Source organism: Elaeis guineensis, chromosome 8, assembly GCF_000442705.2.
Source record: "Elaeis guineensis isolate ETL-2024a chromosome 8, EG11, whole genome shotgun sequence".
Taxonomy (NCBI): Eukaryota; Viridiplantae; Streptophyta; class Magnoliopsida; order Arecales; family Arecaceae; genus Elaeis; species Elaeis guineensis.
In genome coordinates this window covers 127,412,340-127,435,051 of record NC_026000.2, presented here as the reverse complement: position 1 = coordinate 127,435,051, position 22,712 = coordinate 127,412,340, and the positions used below count along the sequence as shown (strand labels likewise).

Here is a 22,712-nt window from a genome sequence, read left to right as displayed (position 1 = left end):
CACTCCAGGACAAGTGGTGGCCATGTTAGGATCATTTGATGGACCGGTGGTGCCCTAATTCAATCACTTCAACCACTTCTATAATTACATCACCCTAATACCATCAAGTGACTCAGGGCGCAGACGCCGCAGAAGTTGTTTTGAGAGCAGTGTTAGACTACAAGTGCATGGCAGTATATTTTTCTTGCTCCAATCTGCTACTAACAAGTACATAGCTGTTAGCTCCAGGAACATACTACAAGTGAATTGGGCCAACTGCCTCTGATCTGGAACCTATTGAAAATAGCTCAATTTAAGTATGTGTTAGAATTGGATCACAAAGTATCATGAACTAAACTTGAACACCTAGGACTAAGAAACTATATTTCGTAACTTTACTTGAATCTAATATTTTTTCACTTTTAATAACAGTCAATATCAGTTTATGTTGTTGATCATAATTTGGATGTGGTTGCTAATTGCTATTTCATACTTAACATGCTCATAACATAATTTTTGAGAGAAAGGATTAAATAGAGATGTATGATCACTTGGACAAGCCACAATTCACTAAATATTTGTAATATTAAGTAAACTTCTCCATGTTAGTTATAGTTTATACGTGAATTATTCTTGACCTTGTTTGATCTCAAATACTTGATGGATGGATCATAATTTCTAAATCTAATCTGAGATAATCCACATTAAAATGAATTAGACTGAATTTTTTTTTTTTTTTAACCTGATTCAAATATGAATTAGATTTAGAAGAAGAAACTCATACAGCTTTTTTTTATCATCCTACACAGCAAGACTGGGACTTCAAAACCGTTGCCCAGTGACAAGCTCCATCACAAAGGCAAAAGCCAAGCACAAATTGAAAAATCCATTGCAGATATATATTATTATCTTAAATAGTTTGCAAATGTATATGATCCAATCCAATCAAAACATACCACAGCAAAACTTCTTATAGACCAATACATACACCATGAACATAAACAATTATAGAAACAAACATATAGCACGAAAAAAATCAAGAGATTGGAGGAACCACATTGGTAGGGTTCTTGGTAACTGCATAGAGAATGTCAGAGTATGAAACCACACCAACTAAGATGTCATCCTCCGACTCAGCATCAGTAACCCAAACATGTGTAGCCCTGTGGGATAGCATCTGGGCCATAACTGCTGCCAATGAGCTGGTGTGCTTGCATGTTAATGGCGCACTCCTCCCCCTGTACATGCTCCTCAGCCTCCCCACTGCCACTGGTTTGCTTGATTGCTGAAGAATCCAATACTCCTGCTGCTGAACTTTCTTGGCCTCGGAGAGGTCCCAGTGTCCTCCACCGTGGAGTTGATAGTAAAATCAGGAAGAGAGATTGGTGTTGTTCCATTATCATCTGCACCCATGACAGATTGTCCTGCTGATAAGCTTGACATAGCCCATGCAGCTGCTAAGAAGTCGCATTTCCATAGTTTGCATGCAGAGATATCACCAATTATCTTGTGAGTACCATCAGAATTCGTCTCAACAACCGCAATGGCACAAGGGTCTTGAGGGATCTTACGAACTGCTTCAAGGGCAGGGGAGGAGGCTTCAATATAAGCATAGCATGGAGTAATGGCGCCAAGGGAGGAGATGGAAGATAATGGGAGAGGGGCAAGAGCACCCAGGCAGCCAATTAGAAAGCGAACCACATCTTCTCGAGAGAGGAGCAGAACTTATCATCAGGGAGAGAAGATATGGATGGTCGGCACCACTACTAGTGGCATCCGGAGATGAGGTATTAATGTTCTTGAGCCATTTGCCATTATATAGAATGGAGAAGCGCTTGCTGAAACCTTTCCATGCAAGACTTTTCGCACGAGAAGGCGCCTTACTCCCTGCTTCATCATCTCTAAAGCATCGATCAACCTTGCAAGTCAAAAACAAAACTTGAATTCACACATGAAAATGGATTAAACGGAAGTATGAAGAAAATAATAATGATAAGGGATATAATAATAGCATGGTAGCTCCAGATTAAAAGAAATCCTTCTCCACCATAAACATCTTCTGGGACACTGGGAAAGTACACTATCATTTGAGAAATGCAAATTTGGTTGTCAAGTTTTGCATTCGCTTCTTCGTCTGGTACCATGAAGTTGAAGAGAATTTTCATATATTTGAGAAAACATGAATGATAATTGGTGTTAAGCAAGAAGTAGGCCTGAGGCCACAACTGAAAACAACCAGACCGAAAGCCAACATCAGAGTAGATGCTAAAGTTGGTAGGGCAGGACAGGAGCCATATCAAGACTCGCAGTTAAAAGCAGTCAACAGTTTCTTTGTTTCCATGAAATATGTAAGGAGTAAAGAAATGCGGGAGATCTGGCTTCTAAAGGTGTAAGAAATAATCCTTCATTCAATATTAACTATCAAACTGGATCAAAGATGATTTTACTTTGAAAAAAGAAAAGATCACTAGATGTGCTAAACTCCAAGATCTGATATTTTCTGAAATAAGTAGTTCAAAAGGAAGTATGGAAACTAAATTTTACTGATTACAATCAGCTAGTACAAATATTTTAAACAAAGGAACAAAACCAACAGGAAGAGGATTCTATTAACTCATTTAGCTTCTCTACTGCAAGTGCCACAATGTTACATGGAAACCACAAGATACAAGCATTTGGGAAACTCAAACATATTAAAGGCTCTAATGGAAACTGGAAGATTCTTAAGCCAGTTTCAAAATTTAAGATGGATCTTCTAGCTAAAAAAGCAGTAAGCTAAGATCTGGTGCTGCTAGAGTATTAATCAAATTGACTGAAAGACAAGCACAAGTCCTTTTGCCTAGCCAAAAGCCATCAAGAACTTGTGCAATGCCACAGCACAACTAAAAACTCAGAACAAAAGTAGAAGGAATTTGCAAAATAGCAAAACCCGTGCAACTTAAAAGAAAACAACAAGCAATAATACAGAACATGTTAGGTGGCATAGAGTCATTCGGGAAAAGAGCTGCGATGAATTAACAACCGCTAGCAAAGTTTAACCACGTTATTTAATCAGTCAATGGCAAGTACAGAATGCAAGTGTTAAATAAACTTAAAGCCTAATAGAATATATAAAAGCAAGAGAGAAATTTTCATCAGATGGCACCATTCTACGGCAAAGGAGAAGAAATACTTATCCCTTGTAACATTAGAATTATAATCACAGACTATAAACGGAAACAAATTTAATATTCTCATACAATCAAATGCTATAATAATACTAAAAAAAAAAGAAAAAACAACAGTAACAACACCAAACTTCACATACATATAATTACTACATAGAAAGAGAAAAAAAGTTCAAGATATTAAAGCCCCCAAATCGAATAACAAAGTAAATAAAAAATAAAAAAAATCACCACCGAAGCAAGATAAAGTTCCTGAGAATATAAAGGAAAAAGGGTACAGAAGTATATTGACAGGTCTGCATACAGGAGATTGCACAATAAATCAGGAATATATGATAGATGATACGCATGCATTCTTGCTGATGGTTATGTAAATGTCTACTTCTACTATATATAATATGGAAGCCTTAAGGATCCAGCATGAGGCCAGCCTCCAAACACTAAAGCCTTCCATGTGAGGATGCTCTTGTATTGTTCTAATAGTACTGCTGCACCGATAAAAAAAACATCGCACACATGCATACACGTTCCACATCCACATCTTCACCTCCCTCCTTTATTCCCTTCACCTACCCCTCACCATCAACATCCTCATGCTCACCATTCATTTCCCTTGTTTTCCAACAACTCTACCCTTGGGACATCATTTGTCAATCCCACCCATCCAACATCCTCCTCACCATCAGCCATGCTAACCCCTAGATATTGTATGTATTTTCTTCATGATTATGCAACCTAACATCACATTCATCATCTCAAAAGACTGTAGGTGATAGATAGGTGGACCTAGAGGGGTGGGGGGAGAGCGAGAGAAATTGACTTAGCTACAGTCGAACGGATCTCCACTCACATCCAGTCAGCAATAGATTGGACATTGAGGGTTCCACATCAATGGTCTAACCATTAAATATCATTTACCACCTCTAAACTATTTATACATTAAAAATCATATGATTTGAAAGTCCCTACCTATGCATCAAGTGGTCAAAAAAATCGTGAATTTAAATAACAGAAATGATATATGATTTTTTGACCATTAGATGCATAGGCTAGGGTAGTAGATCACCTCCAATGGCTTGGATCATCAATGTAGGACATCAATCATCCAATCTAAATATGATTGATCTGAGCAACATCTAGTCGAGTATAGCCAAGTTCCATATATAAGGTGAGCCTTGGTACAACAACAATGTTGCTCCATTATGACTTAGAGGTCATGGAACCGAAACACAAAAACAATCTTTCCACACACGAGGGTAATTGCATATATCTGACCTTCTGCAATGACAGGTTTGTGTGTGTGTGTGTGTATTAAATTACATATTATTTTGGAAAAAAAACACTGAAAAAGTCACATTTCATTCCAAAATCACATTGTTTTGGAAAAAACAATTAAACAATCAATTTCACATATAAATGCATTAAATATGGAAACATTTGCATGTGCTTGAATATGTGATCATTTCAGGCATATGCTTATAAGCAAGGTTTAAAGTCTCAATATGGTATCTACATTTGTACTTTATTGGTATTGTACAATACCATACCAGTGCATGGTACCGTTGTTGGTGCAGGCACACCGAATATTAGATGTAGCAACATGTATCAGTATCCTACATTGGTACTAGCACTTTAGTTGTATGTTGCAGTATGCTAGCATGGACTGTTTCATACAGCACTTCAACCCATGCTTGTGAGTATATGCATGCAACTTGCCTTGTGATTGTTTTGCTAGAATCAAAAGATATATAATAAACAACATGGCAAACCATATTTCTCAAGTCCATCATACTTTACATCTCTTGTGACAAATAGCATGTTTTGAGCATTCAAATAAGAACTTGCTCTACTACTAAAACCTAGCATATTATATCACATCAATATGAACAGCCATTACACATAGGCAGTATCAAATTTTTATTTAAAAAATGATGCACCAGCTAATATGAACAGTATTAAATTGGATTAAATGAAGAAATACAAAAGAAAAAGAAATTCATAAGAGATTGTGGTGGCTTTGCTGAGTAATGACAAAAGTAAATTCATCCTAATAAAATAAAACATCAAGGAGGCATAATTATGCATATTTTGACAATGTCTCAACTCATATAAGCCAGCTCAGAGCAAAACTAATACACAAACAAGCCATTGCTAGCATATAGTCATTGTAAATTTTATTGTGCAAACAGTCGCAGAACATGATATATATTGTGTGGCATATTTCAATATAGATAGTATCAAGGTTTAAATTGTTAGGTCAATTCCAGCACCCACACCGCTCAACACTCAACATAGTGCCCATTTATTTAAAATATAGTTAAAGAAAAGATGTTGAAGGCTTTTCTAAATTCCCTTTTTTATTTGAGCCTAATGTAGCATGTGCCGGCATGCTTGCTAGAACCAACACAAATCCTTGGATACATTAGTGAGTATCAGCTTTTTTTAAGAATGTAACAAATACCAGTTAACAGGTCAGGGCAGGCACCTTATAATTGCTTATAATGATAAAGTATATTATGATAATGTCTTGGGAAAGTATACAATTGTATATATCATATTATTAAAGTGTCTTCCTAGATTATCAATTTATACAAAATGGTTATCAGTCAGTCTATTTGTCAATTATGCTTTAAGTTGTTCAATCTCACTATTATCAAGGATTGGGGACATCTTCTAGATAAAACTTTATCATAAAGAGATCAGAAAAGATAGCAACTTCTTTTCTTCGTGTCTGAGTAAGCCATGAATAGAACATTGATGATGCTTTAAGCTAGAAATGTGAAGCCAATGGTCCCTTATTCATGTTAAATCTTATGCTGCAATCATAATTTAGGGTGAGATTTTCAAACATGATGTTATAGCTCAAGTATCAAGCTTTCTCACTTTTTGGTATGTCCTCAGTTTTGATGAGCCATCTCAAGAGGAGCTGTCATAACAACAAAGTGCTTTCAAATCTGATTATTTTGCTACATTACTATGGCATTATTTGATCCATTTTGAATTATCATCTCGCTAATTTAAATCTTTCAACAATGCCGACAGTGTGATTGGAAATGGTGGCTCTTGCCCCTCATTTTTCCATTGACCAAATAACAATTATACCTTATGAGTAACCACAATCAATCTAGTGGAATTTCAAAATGAAAGAAACAGGTGTATGTTCACCATATCCTGGATTAAGAAATCTTAAACCCACTAACCAAACAGAGAATTGAGCTTTCAAGTTGTTCTCCACAAAAAAAAACCATTCATTTGTTCAAATTAAAGTGCAACTGTACGTCTAACTCTCCTTTCTCCCCCTTTTTTGGGGTTTCCTACCTTCATCAATAGAAGTGTGGTATACATGCTTGCCTAGGGGAAGAGAACTGTGCAAGTCATTACTGATGCGCTACAAAGCTCAGTAATTTCTCTGTGGGTCCATCAGCAACAGTCAGATGGGGCCATCACAAGTCTACTATTGGAGCAATACAGTGGACACAGATGTCTTTCACCTGCATGATCATGTAGATTTAGCACCATTCTTTTGATTATCACCTTAATATGGTAACTGACTAAGAACTCCCCTCCCCCCCCACCCCCCCCCCCCCCCCCCCTCCCCTTCTTCCTTTGCAGTCTTGCTCAATTAATTGATCATTCTTTATATTGAAAAAAAAAGGCAACAAATCAGTGAAAAACTATAACCTCAGATGCATCATGCCATGAGTGTATATTTCTATGCATAACTACCTTAAATTATTAGAAGACAAACATAACATAGTCCACATGATCAGCACAACCAGCACCTAGACATATATATAAATGGAAAGTTATTTCTGTACCAAAAAGCAATATATAATTGGAAATGCTTATAAGTACACAGCCGCTAAATTTAAGTCATATGCACAGATAAAGTAAGCAAAGATTCACATGACCGCCTCTCGTCAACCCAGTCATCAGCCTAACCAGAAACTAGGAACCAGTTCTCAAATCCGATATAATCAACTCGATCAACATATCGGCAAATTAACACATAAAACATAAAACTGCAAAGAAGAAAAACTAATAGATGATTCAAAGTAATATTTTTCATATCAGATCAATAAAACCTCAATTTTGAAACAATTAACCCTTAATCAACCACCAAATCTATCAAAAGTTCATCAGCTAAATAAAAAGCAGATCACCAAACTCAAATCCAACCGAATTAGCAAAAATCCATCAAAACCAAATAAGCAATCCAAAAATATACCAAATTTGACCCATTTCTCACAAAAATCCCACCTTGTACCGGGATCGACCTCCTTCAAGAGGGACGGATTGGGCGTGACCACCTCGGAGACCGGCGTCCTCATCGCCTTCTGGTGGTCCCCCCCGCCCGCGCGAGGAACGCCACCACATCCAACGAGTTAAGCATCCCAACGAACCTCGCCGCCCTCGGTTCCGCCGTCGGCAGCGGCTGCTGCTGCGACGGCACCCGCCGCCGCCAGACGGCGATCGCGCCCTCGGCACAGTCGCCGATGGCGCGGATGGCGGCCTCGAGGGTCTCCGCCTCAGAGAACTCGGCGAGCTCGGGCTTCCCCACGGTGAGATCGCCGACGACGTGGTGCAGGAACACCAGGGCCATCGGATGGCCGGCGAGAAGTTGGGGGTTATAAAAGGGAGTGGAGAAGGGTAAGGTGGAGGAGGAGGGAGCTGCTGATGGGCTTGGAACGGTGGAGGGCGGTAGGCCGATTGTGTTCCGGAAAGGAGGAAGAGGAGGCTGTGGACACCGCCGCCAGCGCCTAGGGAGGTGACGGGACTTGCCATGGGATCCAAGAGAAGCCCATCAACAACGGAGGAGAGAGAGAAGGGTGGACTCTTCGCCGGGTTTTGGGAAGGGAGAGGCCGCGTGCAACGTGCCTACGTCTCAGCGGACGGGGGTGATCTTATAGAGGTGTTTGGACGTCCTCAACCGTTGGATTGAGGCGTCACATAACGGCCGTTACGGTTTAATAACGGTTGTTATAACCGTTTCTTGGGATTTTTTTTTTTTTTTCCAGTTTTTGGTGGAAGGAAAGAGATATATCCACAAGGGACTGCCACCAAGAGAGGGCAGAACATAGGCTTCGTTTTTGCTGGCGTAAAAAGTGAGATTTTTATCAAAATAAAATTAATTTTAAAATAAATTATTAAAATAATATTTTTTTAAAAATATTTATCAAAATACTGTTTACAAAAAAATCGTCTTACAGTAGAGCAATTTTGGATAGCAACTAACCATCTTCTACGTCATGTAGATAGATGAGTCAGCAAAAAAAAATTATCTTTGATAAGGCGACTCATAGATCATCCTATCAAAGTTTGACTTTATTTATTTTTTACATTATATTAATATATATATAATATATAAAAATATATTATATGATTATAATATATTATATGACTATTATATTTTATTATTATATATTATATCATTATAATATAATATCATATATTTTATTATTATATTATTATTTATAATATTATATTATAAAATATATATATATATTATTTATTATATTATTATATTATATTATATTATATTATAATATATTATAATATTAATAGATATATATTATAATATATTATACTGTATTATGATATTATTATAGTATTATATCAATTTGTAATATAATATACGATATTATTTTATCGTTATACATTATTATAATATAATAGATATGATATTATAGTATTATATTATATCAATATTTTATATTAATATAATACACTATATATTATACAATATAATTATATATAATAATATAGTATAATATATTATATTATTATATTATTATATATTATTATATTATTATAATATATTAGAAATGTTAGATAATCCCAAACTCCAAACATATAACTTGTATCAAGATCAATAATTAATTTTTTGCGCAAACTAGCATAAATTGTAACATGTGCTTTCAGATGAAAAAAATTTATAACATTAATTTCAAAATAATGTAACCCAATAGTTGATTATAAAATTATTTTAGCAAAAAAAATACATAAATATTACAACTATCGAAAGGTGTATATATCAAGATATTAGGGACTCATGCGCATCTGTCTCTCGTAAATGCGTGTCATCTCTGACCGCTGACGTGATAGCTTAGATGCGGTATCGATCGGTGGGGAGGGAGGTGGAGGCTTGCTCATCTTCTATGATAGAGACGCATCATCTACGAGGAGGTCAAAATCCGAGAAGCTAGGATATGAGATGTGCTAGGCATACGAAGAGGTACTCGGATCATCCGTCGATGGCACAGTCTAAAGTTGTCTATCTTTTGAGATAACTCACATAGTATCAATAAGGCCGTCTATAATATCGACAAGTACTCGATTCTTGCACCCAACAGTGACCGAATGGAAGCCGCTTCTTATCGTATGGTAAACGACGTGATCCTCTAAAATTGTCAATGTGAAAAGAAAAATAAATATTATTCATAAGTATATCAATAATAATATAACAAAATGAGACAAAAGCAAAATATACTTACGACAATGTCTATCATACTGTCCGAAGCACAGAACCTCATCTCAGACCGCTCACTTATCAATGGCGAGATGAATCGCCTAGCGATGCTCTGGTATCACTGCAGTTATGGATCATAATAATTCATCATGGGAAGTATGAGTGGACCTGCTATAATCAAATTCTTCCACCACTCCTATGCGTTAATATGCTTCCAATGCTCTCGAACCCAATCGTAGCGATGCCGCCCTCGTCGATCCAAATGGTGGAGAGCATCACGAGTATCACATGATGGGGGATATCCTGATGCATGCCAAACTATTGCATTACGCATTCCGAATAATAGATCTCCATGATGTTGAAGCAAATAAGAGGTGCGCATCCTCCATACATGCTGATCTGATTGACATACTTCGGACAATGCGGCCAATATCTCTAGTGTGTAAGGCACCCACAGCATCTGATCATCACACTGCTGATCTAACTGATCCCTATAATATATGACTATGTGCGGCATCGAATTGCTAGCACCAATCAGTCGAGTCCTCCATCTGTCCAAAACAAAGTCACAATATTATTATGTGAAAACATGCAGTCATTTATCATATAAAATCAGTGCTACTGGTTATATACCTACATCCTAATGGATCAGCCTGATTATGTTGTATGCCACTAAATTGACCCTCAAAACCAGCATCGTCCACATCTAACGGGACATGTCCTACGACATCACCTCCCGCTATCGGCTGGTGAGCTCCTTCTTTGGGAAGCACCTGATCTGGCCGTCTGATATGTAAATGCTCACAGACCTAAAGCTGAAGCAAAACCAATGGCCCTGCTATCTCACGTACATCTGATCTGGTGTCCCTACAGAGCTCGCGATACAAGAAGGCTAATATAGTGCTGCCCCAACTCCACTGCCCATATACGTCAAGATCACGTAGTAGGGGTAAGTACAATAACTGCATGTGGAAACTGGACTTATCGGTGAACAGATGGCCATTGATAAGACAAAGAATAAATACACATTCATGCCTCCGTACAATCTCATCATCTGCATTATCGGATAAGTGGTGGAACGTATCACGAAGCTGGTGAAATCTCAATGAAGACCTCGACAATATCGTCTCTGGCAGTCTAATCCCAAATAACTCCTCACAGAGATCCGACCAAATGATCTGCATAGTATCAGTGATAGTAGGCCCATACACTCGTAATCCGAAGAGAACACCTGCAACGTGATCATCGTCTCTTCGACGCGGAAGTGGAAAGTATAAGTCTCCTGACGCCATTGCTCTACCATAGTTGTAATAAAGGCCCAATCAAGCTATATGTCACAAACTCTAAAAACTCCATAAAAACCAGCCACATGAAGATACTCTACTATCCTCTGATGTGGCCACCAGGCGTGCATCATGGTGGAGCCTCTGTGTCTGCAGTGCCGGAGGCCCATGTCCTCCCCAAAATATATACTGTCATTACGATATCGAGTCTGGAGATAGATCACGATAGGGTCAATTGGTCCTGGATACATGTCGGAGTCTGAGCCAGCCATGTCTGAGGTGCAAAATGTAAAGACAAATGTACGATAAAGATAATAAGAACATTAAATAGCCAATATTAACAATATGATCATTTCATATATTTTTTTAAGTATTTACATGATGTGATTACATAATCAAAATAGTTTAAAAAGAACACAAGCATTACATAAAGATAGTCTATATGAAAAGTATAGATAAATCAGTACCGTTGGGGACATCTACGTCGATTATGCTCTATCTCCTTGCACAATCTACACCGTACAATATTTTGACGCGCCATTGCATCTATATCATTTTGAATCCTCCTTGACTGTGGAAGCCTCTTTCCTTATCTTTTTGTAGATGGGTGTGATATCAGTCTCGATGCAGTCCACTCAAATCAATAATGCAGACTCTCTGAAGGATAGAAGGTAAATGTGTATGACTGTTTAGAATGTGCAATGGTATAACAGTCATCAACGAACTGCTTTCAGTTTAAATTCTCGCTGGCACAAACAGCAAACAAGTGAGAGCATGAATAATACAGTAACTGCCACTTCCTACATGTGCATGTGCGTGCCTCTAAGTCGATTGTCTGTGTATAATCAGGTTCATAGGGACTATAATGCCTTTGTCTCAACTGAATCTCATACAAATCTGGTTGGTTATTGTACTTAACCACACAATGCTCTCTAGACTTCAGCTGCCATCCATTTAACTTTTATCTAATCTTATCTGTGAATATCCTGTCGGTCTTTCTTCTTCATGCTGTAATTGTACATCTGACGCTGAACCACTTCGACATGCGTTCGAAGGAAAGACGAACAAAAATGGTAATGGGCAATGAGCAAGCCCCCTTTAACACTTTATTGAAGCTTTCAGATAGATTAATATTTATTATTTCATACCTATATCCACCTATATCATGCACCAGTGCTCATTTATTCAGATAATCAAGTGGATATATTTTCAGATATTGGAAGCAATTGGGCCATGTTCTCTCAATGTGTTGCATGCTTCGATCAAACTTTTAGAGCTAATTTTGCTTTGCAATTTGATGGAAATAAGCTAAAAATGCAGCATCATGGAATCGACCATTTAGGTTAGCCTCAATATGTCTAAGATATAATCTATGATACTCATATGGTGCTGTCCATCCAACTAATTCATCTGAAATAGAAGCTAATATTTTTTTTATGCCGGTCTGAAATTATATCAATTTCAATATGATCACATGCCACATAATAGCACAAACGTCATAAAAATTATGACTAACTACTACGGTTCTCACCTTCACAAATGACAAATGCTAGAAGATAGATACTCTCATTTTCATCCCTTCCTACAGCTATTATGAAAGTACCCTTATATTGATCGTATAGATATTTTGCATCGATACTAATCAATGGGTGACAGAACTGAAAATCTTGAATGCATGGACCAAATATCTAAAAAACTCAATGGAATATCTCTGTGTTTGCTTCTGTTATAGAAAATTTTATAAAATCTACCACGGTCCCCTTGTTAGCACAATGAACTACAGCTAGCCAAGGATGCATTGTATTATAGAACTCTATCCAATCTCCAAATAGCTCACCCATGACAAGTTGTTTAGCTATCCACGTCTTTCTGTAAGATGCCCTAGAAAATCGCTATGGTTTCGTACGTATATTTCAAAATTTTTTTAGACATCTATGCAGCAAAAATAAATAAATTAAAATATTTTTAATTTATTAATATATCAGATCTAATCTAAAAATCATAGCAAGAATCTTGATACAAATATTTAATCATGATCTAAAATCTGAAAAAAAAATAAACTGTTAGAAAAATTAAACAGAGATCAGATCTCCATACCTCAGATTCTATGGATGTTTCAAATTCTGATCGTAGCGGTGCACGCATCCAACCTCTGCTGGTATCCACACGGTGATATCTGATCAGAGCATCGAGATCACTGATGTGCTAGCATCTTATAGATCTCGCTTCTTATCCATTGATCTAGATCTCTTCTTCCAGATCTTGAAGAAGAAGATCACTGCGCGAATTTTTTCGCACAGATCTAATTGGATCTGAACCAGATCACCATGAAGAGAAAAAAAACTCTTCTTTTTCTCTTCTTCTCTCTCTTTTCTCTTCTTAGATCTGATCTCTATCAGATTTGGACATTGGATGAAGGAGAGAAGGGAGGAGGAGGCATTAGAAAGGAGATCTTGTCCAAAAGAAGTCACCATAATTTTTTAATGCAAAAAAATTCACACCCTCCTTTCTTTTTGTCGCACCATCTTTCTTATCTCATGCACAACCTTCTCTTAATTCCCAAGAGATCTCATCTCTTATAATCTAGGACGTTCAAAATAAAAACCAAAGGTTAGATGGGCATTGAGATAGAGATACGATGCAAGAAAGAAACCTCCACTCCATATTAGCGCACGCCCATTCCTCTAAAATTTTTTTTCACACAAAATCTCTTCCTTATATGCCCCAATCAGATAACTTTTATCCTATTTGGAATTAAATTCAAATAGGAAAAAATTTGAAGGAAAAAAAAAATCCAGATAAGGTGGGGTGCCAACTATTTGCGCCCCCTCTCCTTTCATGCATGCTAAGAAAAAAGGAATGAAAAAATAACACTCCATTTCTCTTTTTGGCATAATTTCTAGAGAGAGTTCTAGAAAATTTAGACTCTCTGAGTCATGATTCATCTGGTTCAAGTTGGATCTTAATCGGATTCAAATCAAGTCCGAAATGAGCCAAATTTGAAAAGACTGTCAAGCCTGATCCAATCAGACTTAAAATTCAAATCTGATTTGGATTATTGAACCTAATTAATATTAAATTAAATTAAATTTCATTAAATTAAATTTAATTTAAATTAATTAAGAGTTAATTTATAATTTAATCAGCTTCCAAAAAATTATAGCATTTACAATTAAGTTCTTGCGCTAATAATTAGCAGCTGCCAAAACTGTAACGATTACAAATTAACAGTTTCTAATATTCAAACTATCAATTTGATTGATAATTCGAATATGATCTAAACTATTGATCAGGTCATGCTCCTTTTGTATGTGACTCCTCAGATTTTATTTTGTCTGATAGTGAAACATACCGTGATCTCCATCACAGTATCATCGAAATTTTTTTTGATAGGCTAGAATGATTCTAACTCACCTCAACAAAAATTGTTAATCCAAAAATAATCTTAGAGAGTTCTCACGATCCACCAGTGATATCTAGCAACATATAGTGGCAACCCAACAGAACAGAAAAATGAACCCATAGGTGCAGTTATCGTGTGATACAATCCCTCTATCGTGAGTTCGGACTTGACGAAGGTCATGGAGAACTCATCAAACTCCATCGTCAGTCATATACTAGATTGGCTCGACTCGAGTTCATTTATGAATCCTGTGAAAATTTTTTTTCAGCATTCACACTTACTCTAGTCAAAGATTTTATGAACTTAGTCTTACGAATCGCATAGAACTTCTCTTTTTCTACCAAGATCGATAGATTTCATCTAGATGCATCCTACTCAAAACAACGAATCTGAATCTACAATAGCCAACATACACAACAAAGATCCGAATGGCTAGAAATCAAAAAAATATGCAGTCAAACTATGTAGCCTCACTGTGAATAGCCAATACACCATAGGTCAAGAGATCAGTCACACCACTGCAGCATCGAAAAAATCACTAACAAGTGAGTAGACATCCAAGTGGTTTCTTGTGTTGGTCACGTTCAGTGCAAGTTATTCTCTAACAACCACCTGCACTCTCACCTCAATATCTCTACACTGCAGACTCGAGACTCATCTATCCTAAAGGGAGGTGATTATAAAATTATTTTAGCAAAAAAAATATATAAACATCACAACTATCGAAAGGTGTATATATCAAGATATTAGGGTCTCCTGCGCGTCCGTCTCTCGTAAATGCATATCATCTCTGATCGCTGACGTGATAGCTTAAACGCGGCATCGATCGATGGAGAGGGAGGTGGAGGCTCGCTCATCTTCTATGATAGAGATGCATCATCTACGAGGAGGTCAAAATCCGAGAAGCTAGGATATGAGGTGTGCTAGACATACGAAGAGGTACTCGGATCATCCGTCGATGGCACAGTCTAAAATTGTCTATCTTCTGAGATAACTCACATAGTATCAATAAGGCCATCTATAATATCGACAAGTGCTCGATTCTTGCACCCAACAGTGATCGAATGGAAGTCGCTTCTTACCGTGATCCTCTAAAATTATCAATATGAAAAGAAAAATAAATATTATTCATAAGTATACCAATAACAACATAACAAAATGAGACAAAAGCAAAATGTACTTACGACAATGTCTATCATGCTGTCCGAAGCACAGAACCTCATCTCGGACCGCCCACTTATCAATGGCGAGATGAATTGCCTAGTGATGCTCCGATATCACTGCAGATATGGATAATAATAATTCATCATGGAAAGTATGAGTGGACCTGCCATAATCAAATCCTTCCACCACTCCTATACGTTAATATGCTCTCAATGCTCTCGAACCCAATCGTAGCGATATCGCCCTCGTCGATCCAAATGGTGGAGAGCATCACGAGTGTCGCATGGTGGGGGGACATTCTGATGCATGCCAAACTATCGCATCACGCGCTCCGGATAATAGATCTCCATGATGTTGAAGCAAATAAGAGGTGCGCGTCCTCCATACATGCTGATCTGATTGGCATACCTCGGACAATGCAGCCAATATCTCTAGTGTGTAAGGCACCCACAGTATCTGATCATCACACTGTTGATCTAGCTGATTCCTATAATATATGATTATGTGCGACATCGAATTGCTAGCACCAATCAGTCGAGTCCTCCATCTGTCCAAAATAAAGTCACTATATTATTACGTGAAAATATGCAGTCATTTATCATATAAAATTAGTGCTACTTGTTACATACCTACATCCTAATAGATCAGCCTGATCATGTTGTATGCCACCAAATAGACCCTCAAAACCAGCATCGTCCACATCTAACGGGACATGTCCTACAACATCACCTCCCGCTATCGGCTGGTGAGCTCCTTCTTTGGGAAGCACCCGATCTGGCCGTCCGATATGTAAATGCTCCCAGACCTAAAGCTGAAGCAACACCAATGGCCCTGCTATCTCACATACATCTAATCTGGTGGCCCTACAGAGCTCGCGATACAAGAAGGCTAACATAATGCTGCCCCAACTCCACTGCCCATATGCGTCGAGATCACGTAGTAGGGGTAAGTACAATAACTGCATGTGGCAACTGGACTTATCGATGAACAGATGGCCATTGATAAGACAAAGAATAAATACCCATTCATGCCTCCGTACGGTCTCATCATTTGCATTATCTGATAAGTGGTGGAACGTATCGCAAAATCGATAAAATCTCAATGAAGACCCCGATAATATCGTCTCTAACAGTCGAATCCCAAACAACTCCTCGCAGAGATCCGACCAAATGATCTGCATAGTATCGGTGATAGTAGGCCCATACACTCATAATCCAAAGAGAACAGCAATGCCTGCAACATGATCATCGTCTCTTCGACACGGAGGTGGAAAGTATAAGTCTCCTGACGCCATCGCTCTACCATAGTTGTAATAAGGGCCCAATCAAGCAATATGTCACAAACTCTAAAAACTCCATAAAAACCAGCCACATGAAGATACTCTACAATCCTCTGATGTGGCCACCAGGCGTGCATCATGGTGGAGCCTCTGTGTCTGCAGTGCAGGAGCCCCATGTCCTTCCCCAAATATATACTGTCATTACGATGTCGAGTCTGGAGATAGATCACAGTAGGGTCAATCGGCCCTGGATACACGTTGGAGTCTGAGCCAGCCATGTCTGAGGTGCAAAATATAAAGACAAATGTACGATAAAGATAGTAAGAACATTAAATAGCCAATATTAACAATATGATCATTTCATATATTTTTTTAAGTATTTACGTGATATGATTACTTAATCAAAATAGTTTAAAAAGAACATAAGCATTACATAAAGATAGTCCATATGAAAAGTAGAGATAAATCAGTACCGTTGGAGATATCTACGTCGATTATGCCCTATCTCCTTGCACAATCCACACTATACAATATTTTGACGCTCTATTGCATCCATATCCTTTCGAATCCTCCTTGACTGTGAAAGCCTTTTTCCTTATCTTTTTGTGGATGGATGTGATATCAGTCTCGATGCAGTCCACTCAAATCAATAATGCAGACTCTCTGAAGGATAGAAGGTAAATGCATATGACTGTTTATAATGTGCAATAGTATAACAGTCATCAACGAACTGCTTTCAGTTTAAATTCTCGCTGGCACAAACAGCAAACAAGTGGGAGCATGGATAATACAGTAACTGCCACTTCCTACATGTGCATGTGCGTGCCTCTAAGTCGATTGTCTGTGTATAATCAAGTTCATAGGGACTATAATGCCTTCATCTCAACTGAATCTCATACAAATCTGATTGGTTATTGTACTTAACTACACAATGCTCTCTAGACTTCAGCTGCCGTCCATTTAACTTTTATCTAATCTTATCTGTGAATATCCTGTCGGTCTTTCTTCTTTGTGCTACAATTGTACATCTGACGCTGAATCACTTCGACAAGCATTCAAAGGAAAGACGAACAAGAACGGTAATGGACAATGAGCAAGCCCCCTTCAACACTTTATTGAAGCTTTCAGATAGATTGATATTTATTATTCCATACCTATATCCACCTATATCATGCACCACCGCTCATTTATTCAGATCATCAAGTGGATATATTTTCATATATTGAAAGCAATTGGATCATGTTCTCTCAATGTGTTGCATGCTTCGATCAAACTTTTAGAGCTAATTTTGCTTTGCAGTTTGATGAAAATAAGCTAAAAATATAGCATCATGAAATCGACCATTTAGGTTAGCCTTAATATGTCTAAGATATAATCTATGATACTCATATGGTGCTGTCCATCCAACTAATTCATCTGAAACAAAAGCTAATATTTTTTTGTATGCCAGTCTAAAATTTTATCAATTCCAATACGATCACATACCACATAATAGCACAAACGTCATAAAAATTATGACCAACTACTACAGTTCTCACCTTCACAAATGATAAATGCTAGAAGATAGATACTCTCATTTTCATCCCTTCCCACAGTTATTATGAGAGTATCCTTATATCGACCGTATAGATATTTTGCATCGATACTAATCAGTGGGCGACAGAGCTGAAAATTCTGAATGCATGGACCAAATATCTAAAAAACTCGATGGAATATCTCTGTGTTTGCCTCTGTTATAGAAAATTTTACAAAATCTACCACGATCCCCTTGTTGGCATGATGAACTACAGCTAGCCAAGGATGTATTGCATTATAGGACTCTATCCAATCTCCAAACAGCTCGCCCATGATAAGTTGTTTAGCTATCCACGTCTTTCTGTAAGATGTCTTAGAAAATTGCTATGGTTTCATACGTATATTTCAAAATTTTTTAGACATCTATGCAGCAGAATTAAATAAAATAAAATATTTTTAATTTATTAATATATTAGATCTAATCTGAAAATCATAGCAAGGATCTTGATACAAAAAATTAACCATGATCTAAAATCAGAAAAAAAAAAATAAACTGTTAGAAAAATTAAACAAAGATCAGATCTCCATACCTCAGATCTTGCGGATGTCTCAGATTCTGATCGTAGCCGTGCACGCATTCAACCTCTGCTGGTATCCACATGGAGATGTCTGATCGGAGCATCAAGATCACCGATGTGCTAGCACCTTGTAGATCTCGCTTCTTATCCTTGGATCTAGATCTCTTCTTCCAGATTTTGAAGAAGAAGATCGCTGCACGAATTCTTTCGCGTAGATCTAATTGAATCTGAACCAGATCACCATGAAGAGAAGAAAAACCCTTCTTCTTCTCTTCTTCTCTCTCTTTTCTCTTCTTAGATCTGATCTCTATCAGATTTGGACATTGGATGAAGGGGAGAAGGGAGGAGGAGGCATTAGAAAGGAGATCTTGTCCAAAAGAAGTCGCCATAATTTTTTAATGCAAAAAAATTCACACCCTCCTTTCTTTTTGTCGCACCATCTTTCTTATCTCATGCACAACCTTCTCTTAATTCCCAAGAGATCTCATCTCTTATAATCTAGGACGTTCAAAATAAAAACCAAAGGTTAGATGGGCATTGAGATAGAGATACGATGCAAGAAAGAAACCTCCACTCCATATTAGCGCACGCCCATTCCTCTAAAATTTTTTTTCACACAAAATCTCTTCCTTATATGCCCCAATCAGATAACTTTTATCCTATTTGGAATTAAATTCAAATAGGAAAAAATTTGAAAGAAAAAAAAAATCCAGATAAGGTGGGGTGCCAACTATTTGCGCCCCCTCTCCTTTCATGCATGCTAAGAAAAAAGGAATGAAAAAATAACACTCCATTTCTCTTTTTGGCATAATTTCTAGAGAGAGTTCTAGAAAATTTAGACTCTCTGAGTCATGATTCATCTGGTTCAAGTTGGATCTTAATCGGATTCAAATCAAGTCCGAAATGAGCCAAATTTGAAAAGACTGTCAAGCCTGATCCAATCAGACTTGAAATTCAAATCTGATTTGGATTATTGAACCTAATTAATATTAAATTAAATTAAATTTCATTAAATTAAATTTAATTTAAATTAATTAAGAGTTAATTTATAATTTAATCAGCCTCCAAAAAATTATAGCATTTACAATTAAGTTCTTGCGCTAATAATTAGCAGCTGCCAAAACTGTAACGATTACAAATTAACAGTTTCTAATATTCAAACTATCAATTTGATTGATAATTCGAATATGATCTAAACTATTGATCAGGTCATGCTCCTTTTGTATGTGACTCCTCAGATTTTATTTTGTCTGATAGTGAAACATACCGTGATCTCCATCACAGTATCATCGAAATTTTTTTTGATAGGCTAGAATGATTCTAACTCACCTCAACAAAAATTGTTAATCCAAAAATAATCTTAGAGAGTTCTCACGATCCACCAGTGATATCTAGCAACATATAGTGGCAACCCAACAGAACAGAAAAATGAACCCATAGGTGCAGTTATCGTGTGATACAATCCCTCTATCGTGAGTTCGGACTTGACGAAGGTCATGGAGAACTCATCAAACTCCATCGTCAGTCATATACTAGATTGGCTCGACTCGAGTTCATTTATGAATCCTGTGAAAATTTTTTTTCAGCATTCACACTTACTCTAGTCAAAGATTTTATGAACTTAGTCTTACGAATCGCATAGAACTTCTCTTTTTCTACCAAGATCGATAGATTTCATCTAGATGCATCCTACTCAAAACAACGAATCTGAATCTACAATAGCCAACATACACAACAAAGATCCGAATGGCTAGAAATCAAAAAAATATGCAGTCAAACTATGTAGCCTCACTGTGAATAGCCAATACACCATAGGTCAAGAGATCAGTCACACCACTGCAGCATCGAAAAAATCACTAACAAGTGAGTAGACATCCAAGTGGTTTCTTGTGTTGGTCACGTTCAGTGCAAGTTATTCTCTAACAACCACCTGCACTCTCACCTCAATATCTCTACACTGCAGACTCGAGACTCATCTATCCTAAAGGGAGGTGATTATAAAATTATTTTAGCAAAAAAAATATATAAACATCACAACTATCGAAAGGTGTATATATCAAGATATTAGGGTCTCCTGCGCGTCCGTCTCTCGTAAATGCATATCATCTCTGATCGCTGACGTGATAGCTTAAACGCGGCATCGATCGATGGAGAGGGAGGTGGAGGCTCGCTCATCTTCTATGATAGAGATGCATCATCTACGAGGAGGTCAAAATCCGAGAAGCTAGGATATGAGGTGTGCTAGACATACGAAGAGGTACTCGGATCATCCGTCGATGGCACAGTCTAAAATTGTCTATCTTCTGAGATAACTCACATAGTATCAATAAGGCCATCTATAATATCGACAAGTGCTCGATTCTTGCACCCAACAGTGATCGAATGGAAGTCGCTTCTTACCGTGATCCTCTAAAATTATCAATATGAAAAGAAAAATAAATATTATTCATAAGTATACCAATAACAACATAACAAAATGAGACAAAAGCAAAATGTACTTACGACAATGTCTATCATGCTGTCCGAAGCACAGAACCTCATCTCGGACCGCCCACTTATCAATGGCGAGATGAATTGCCTAGTGATGCTCCGATATCACTGCAGATATGGATAATAATAATTCATCATGGAAAGCATGAGTGGACCTGCCATAATCAAATCCTTCCACCACTCCTATACGTTAATATGCTCTCAATGCTCTCGAACCCAATCGTAGCGATATCGCCCTCGTCGATCCAAATGGTGGAGAGCATCACGAGTGTCGCATGGTGGGGGACATTCTGATGCATGCCAAACTATCGCATCACGCGCTCCGGATAATAGATCTCCATGATGTTGAAGCAAATAAGAGGTGCGCGTCCTCCATACATGCTGATCTGATTGGCATACCTCGGACAATGCAGCCAATATCTCTAGTGTGTAAGGCACCCACAGTATCTGATCATCACACTGTTGATCTAGCTGATTCCTATAATATATGATTATGTGCGACATCGAATTGCTAGCACCTGGTGTAAGGAACACCAGGGCCATCGGATGGCCGGCGAGAAGTTGGGGGTTATAAAAGGGAGTGGAGAAGGGTAAGGTGGAGGAGGAGGGAGCTGCTGATGGGCTTGGAACGTGTGGAGGGCGGTAGGCCGATTGTGTTCCCGGAAAGGAGGAAGAGGAGGCTGTGGACACCGCCGCCAGCGCCTAGGGAGGTGACGGGACTTGCCATGGGATCCAAGAGAAGCCCATCAACAACGGAGGAGAGAGAGAAGGGTGGACTCTTCGCCGGGTTTTGGGAAGGGAGAGGCCGCGTGCAACGTGCCTACGTCTCAGCGGACGGGGGTGATCTTATAGAGGTGTTTGGACGTCCTCAACCGTTGGATTGAGGCGTCACATAACGGCCGTTACGGTTTAATAACGGTTGTTATAACCGTTTCTTGGGATTTTTTCTTTTTTTTCCAGTTTTTGGTGGAAGGAAAGAGATATATCCACAAGGGACTGCCCACCAAGAGAGGGCAGACACATAGGCTTCGTTTTTGCTGGCGTAAAAAGTGAGATTTTTTATCAAAATAAAATTAATTTTAAAATAAATTATTAAAATAATATTTTTTAAAAAATATTTATCAAAATACTGTTTACAAAAAAATCGTCTTACAGTAGAGCAATTTTGGATAGCAACTAACCATCTTCTACGTCATGTAGATAGATGAGTCAGCAAAAAAAAATTATCTTTTGATAAGGCGACTCATAGAGTCATCCTATCAAAGTTTGACTTTATTTATTTTCCTTACATTATATTAATATATATATAATATATAAAAATATATTATATGATTATAATATATTATATGACTATTATATTTTATTATTATATATTATATCATTAT

At 37.6% G+C, this 22,712-nt stretch overlaps 1 protein-coding gene across 1 annotated transcript; it reads right to left on the bottom strand.

Annotated features, from left to right (window-relative positions):
* Positions 1 to 856: 856 nt before the first annotated feature.
* On the bottom strand, positions 857 to 7,976 carry LOC105049671 (CBS domain-containing protein CBSX6). The gene is given in 7 exon segments (XM_073261738.1): positions 857 to 1,267; positions 1,270 to 1,697; positions 1,700 to 1,738; positions 1,741 to 1,845; positions 1,848 to 1,897; positions 7,407 to 7,494; positions 7,497 to 7,976. Coding segments are annotated over 7 exon segments (1,215 nt in total). The 5' UTR covers positions 7,750 to 7,976; the 3' UTR covers positions 857 to 1,015.
* Positions 7,977 to 22,712: the final 14,736 nt, after the last annotated feature.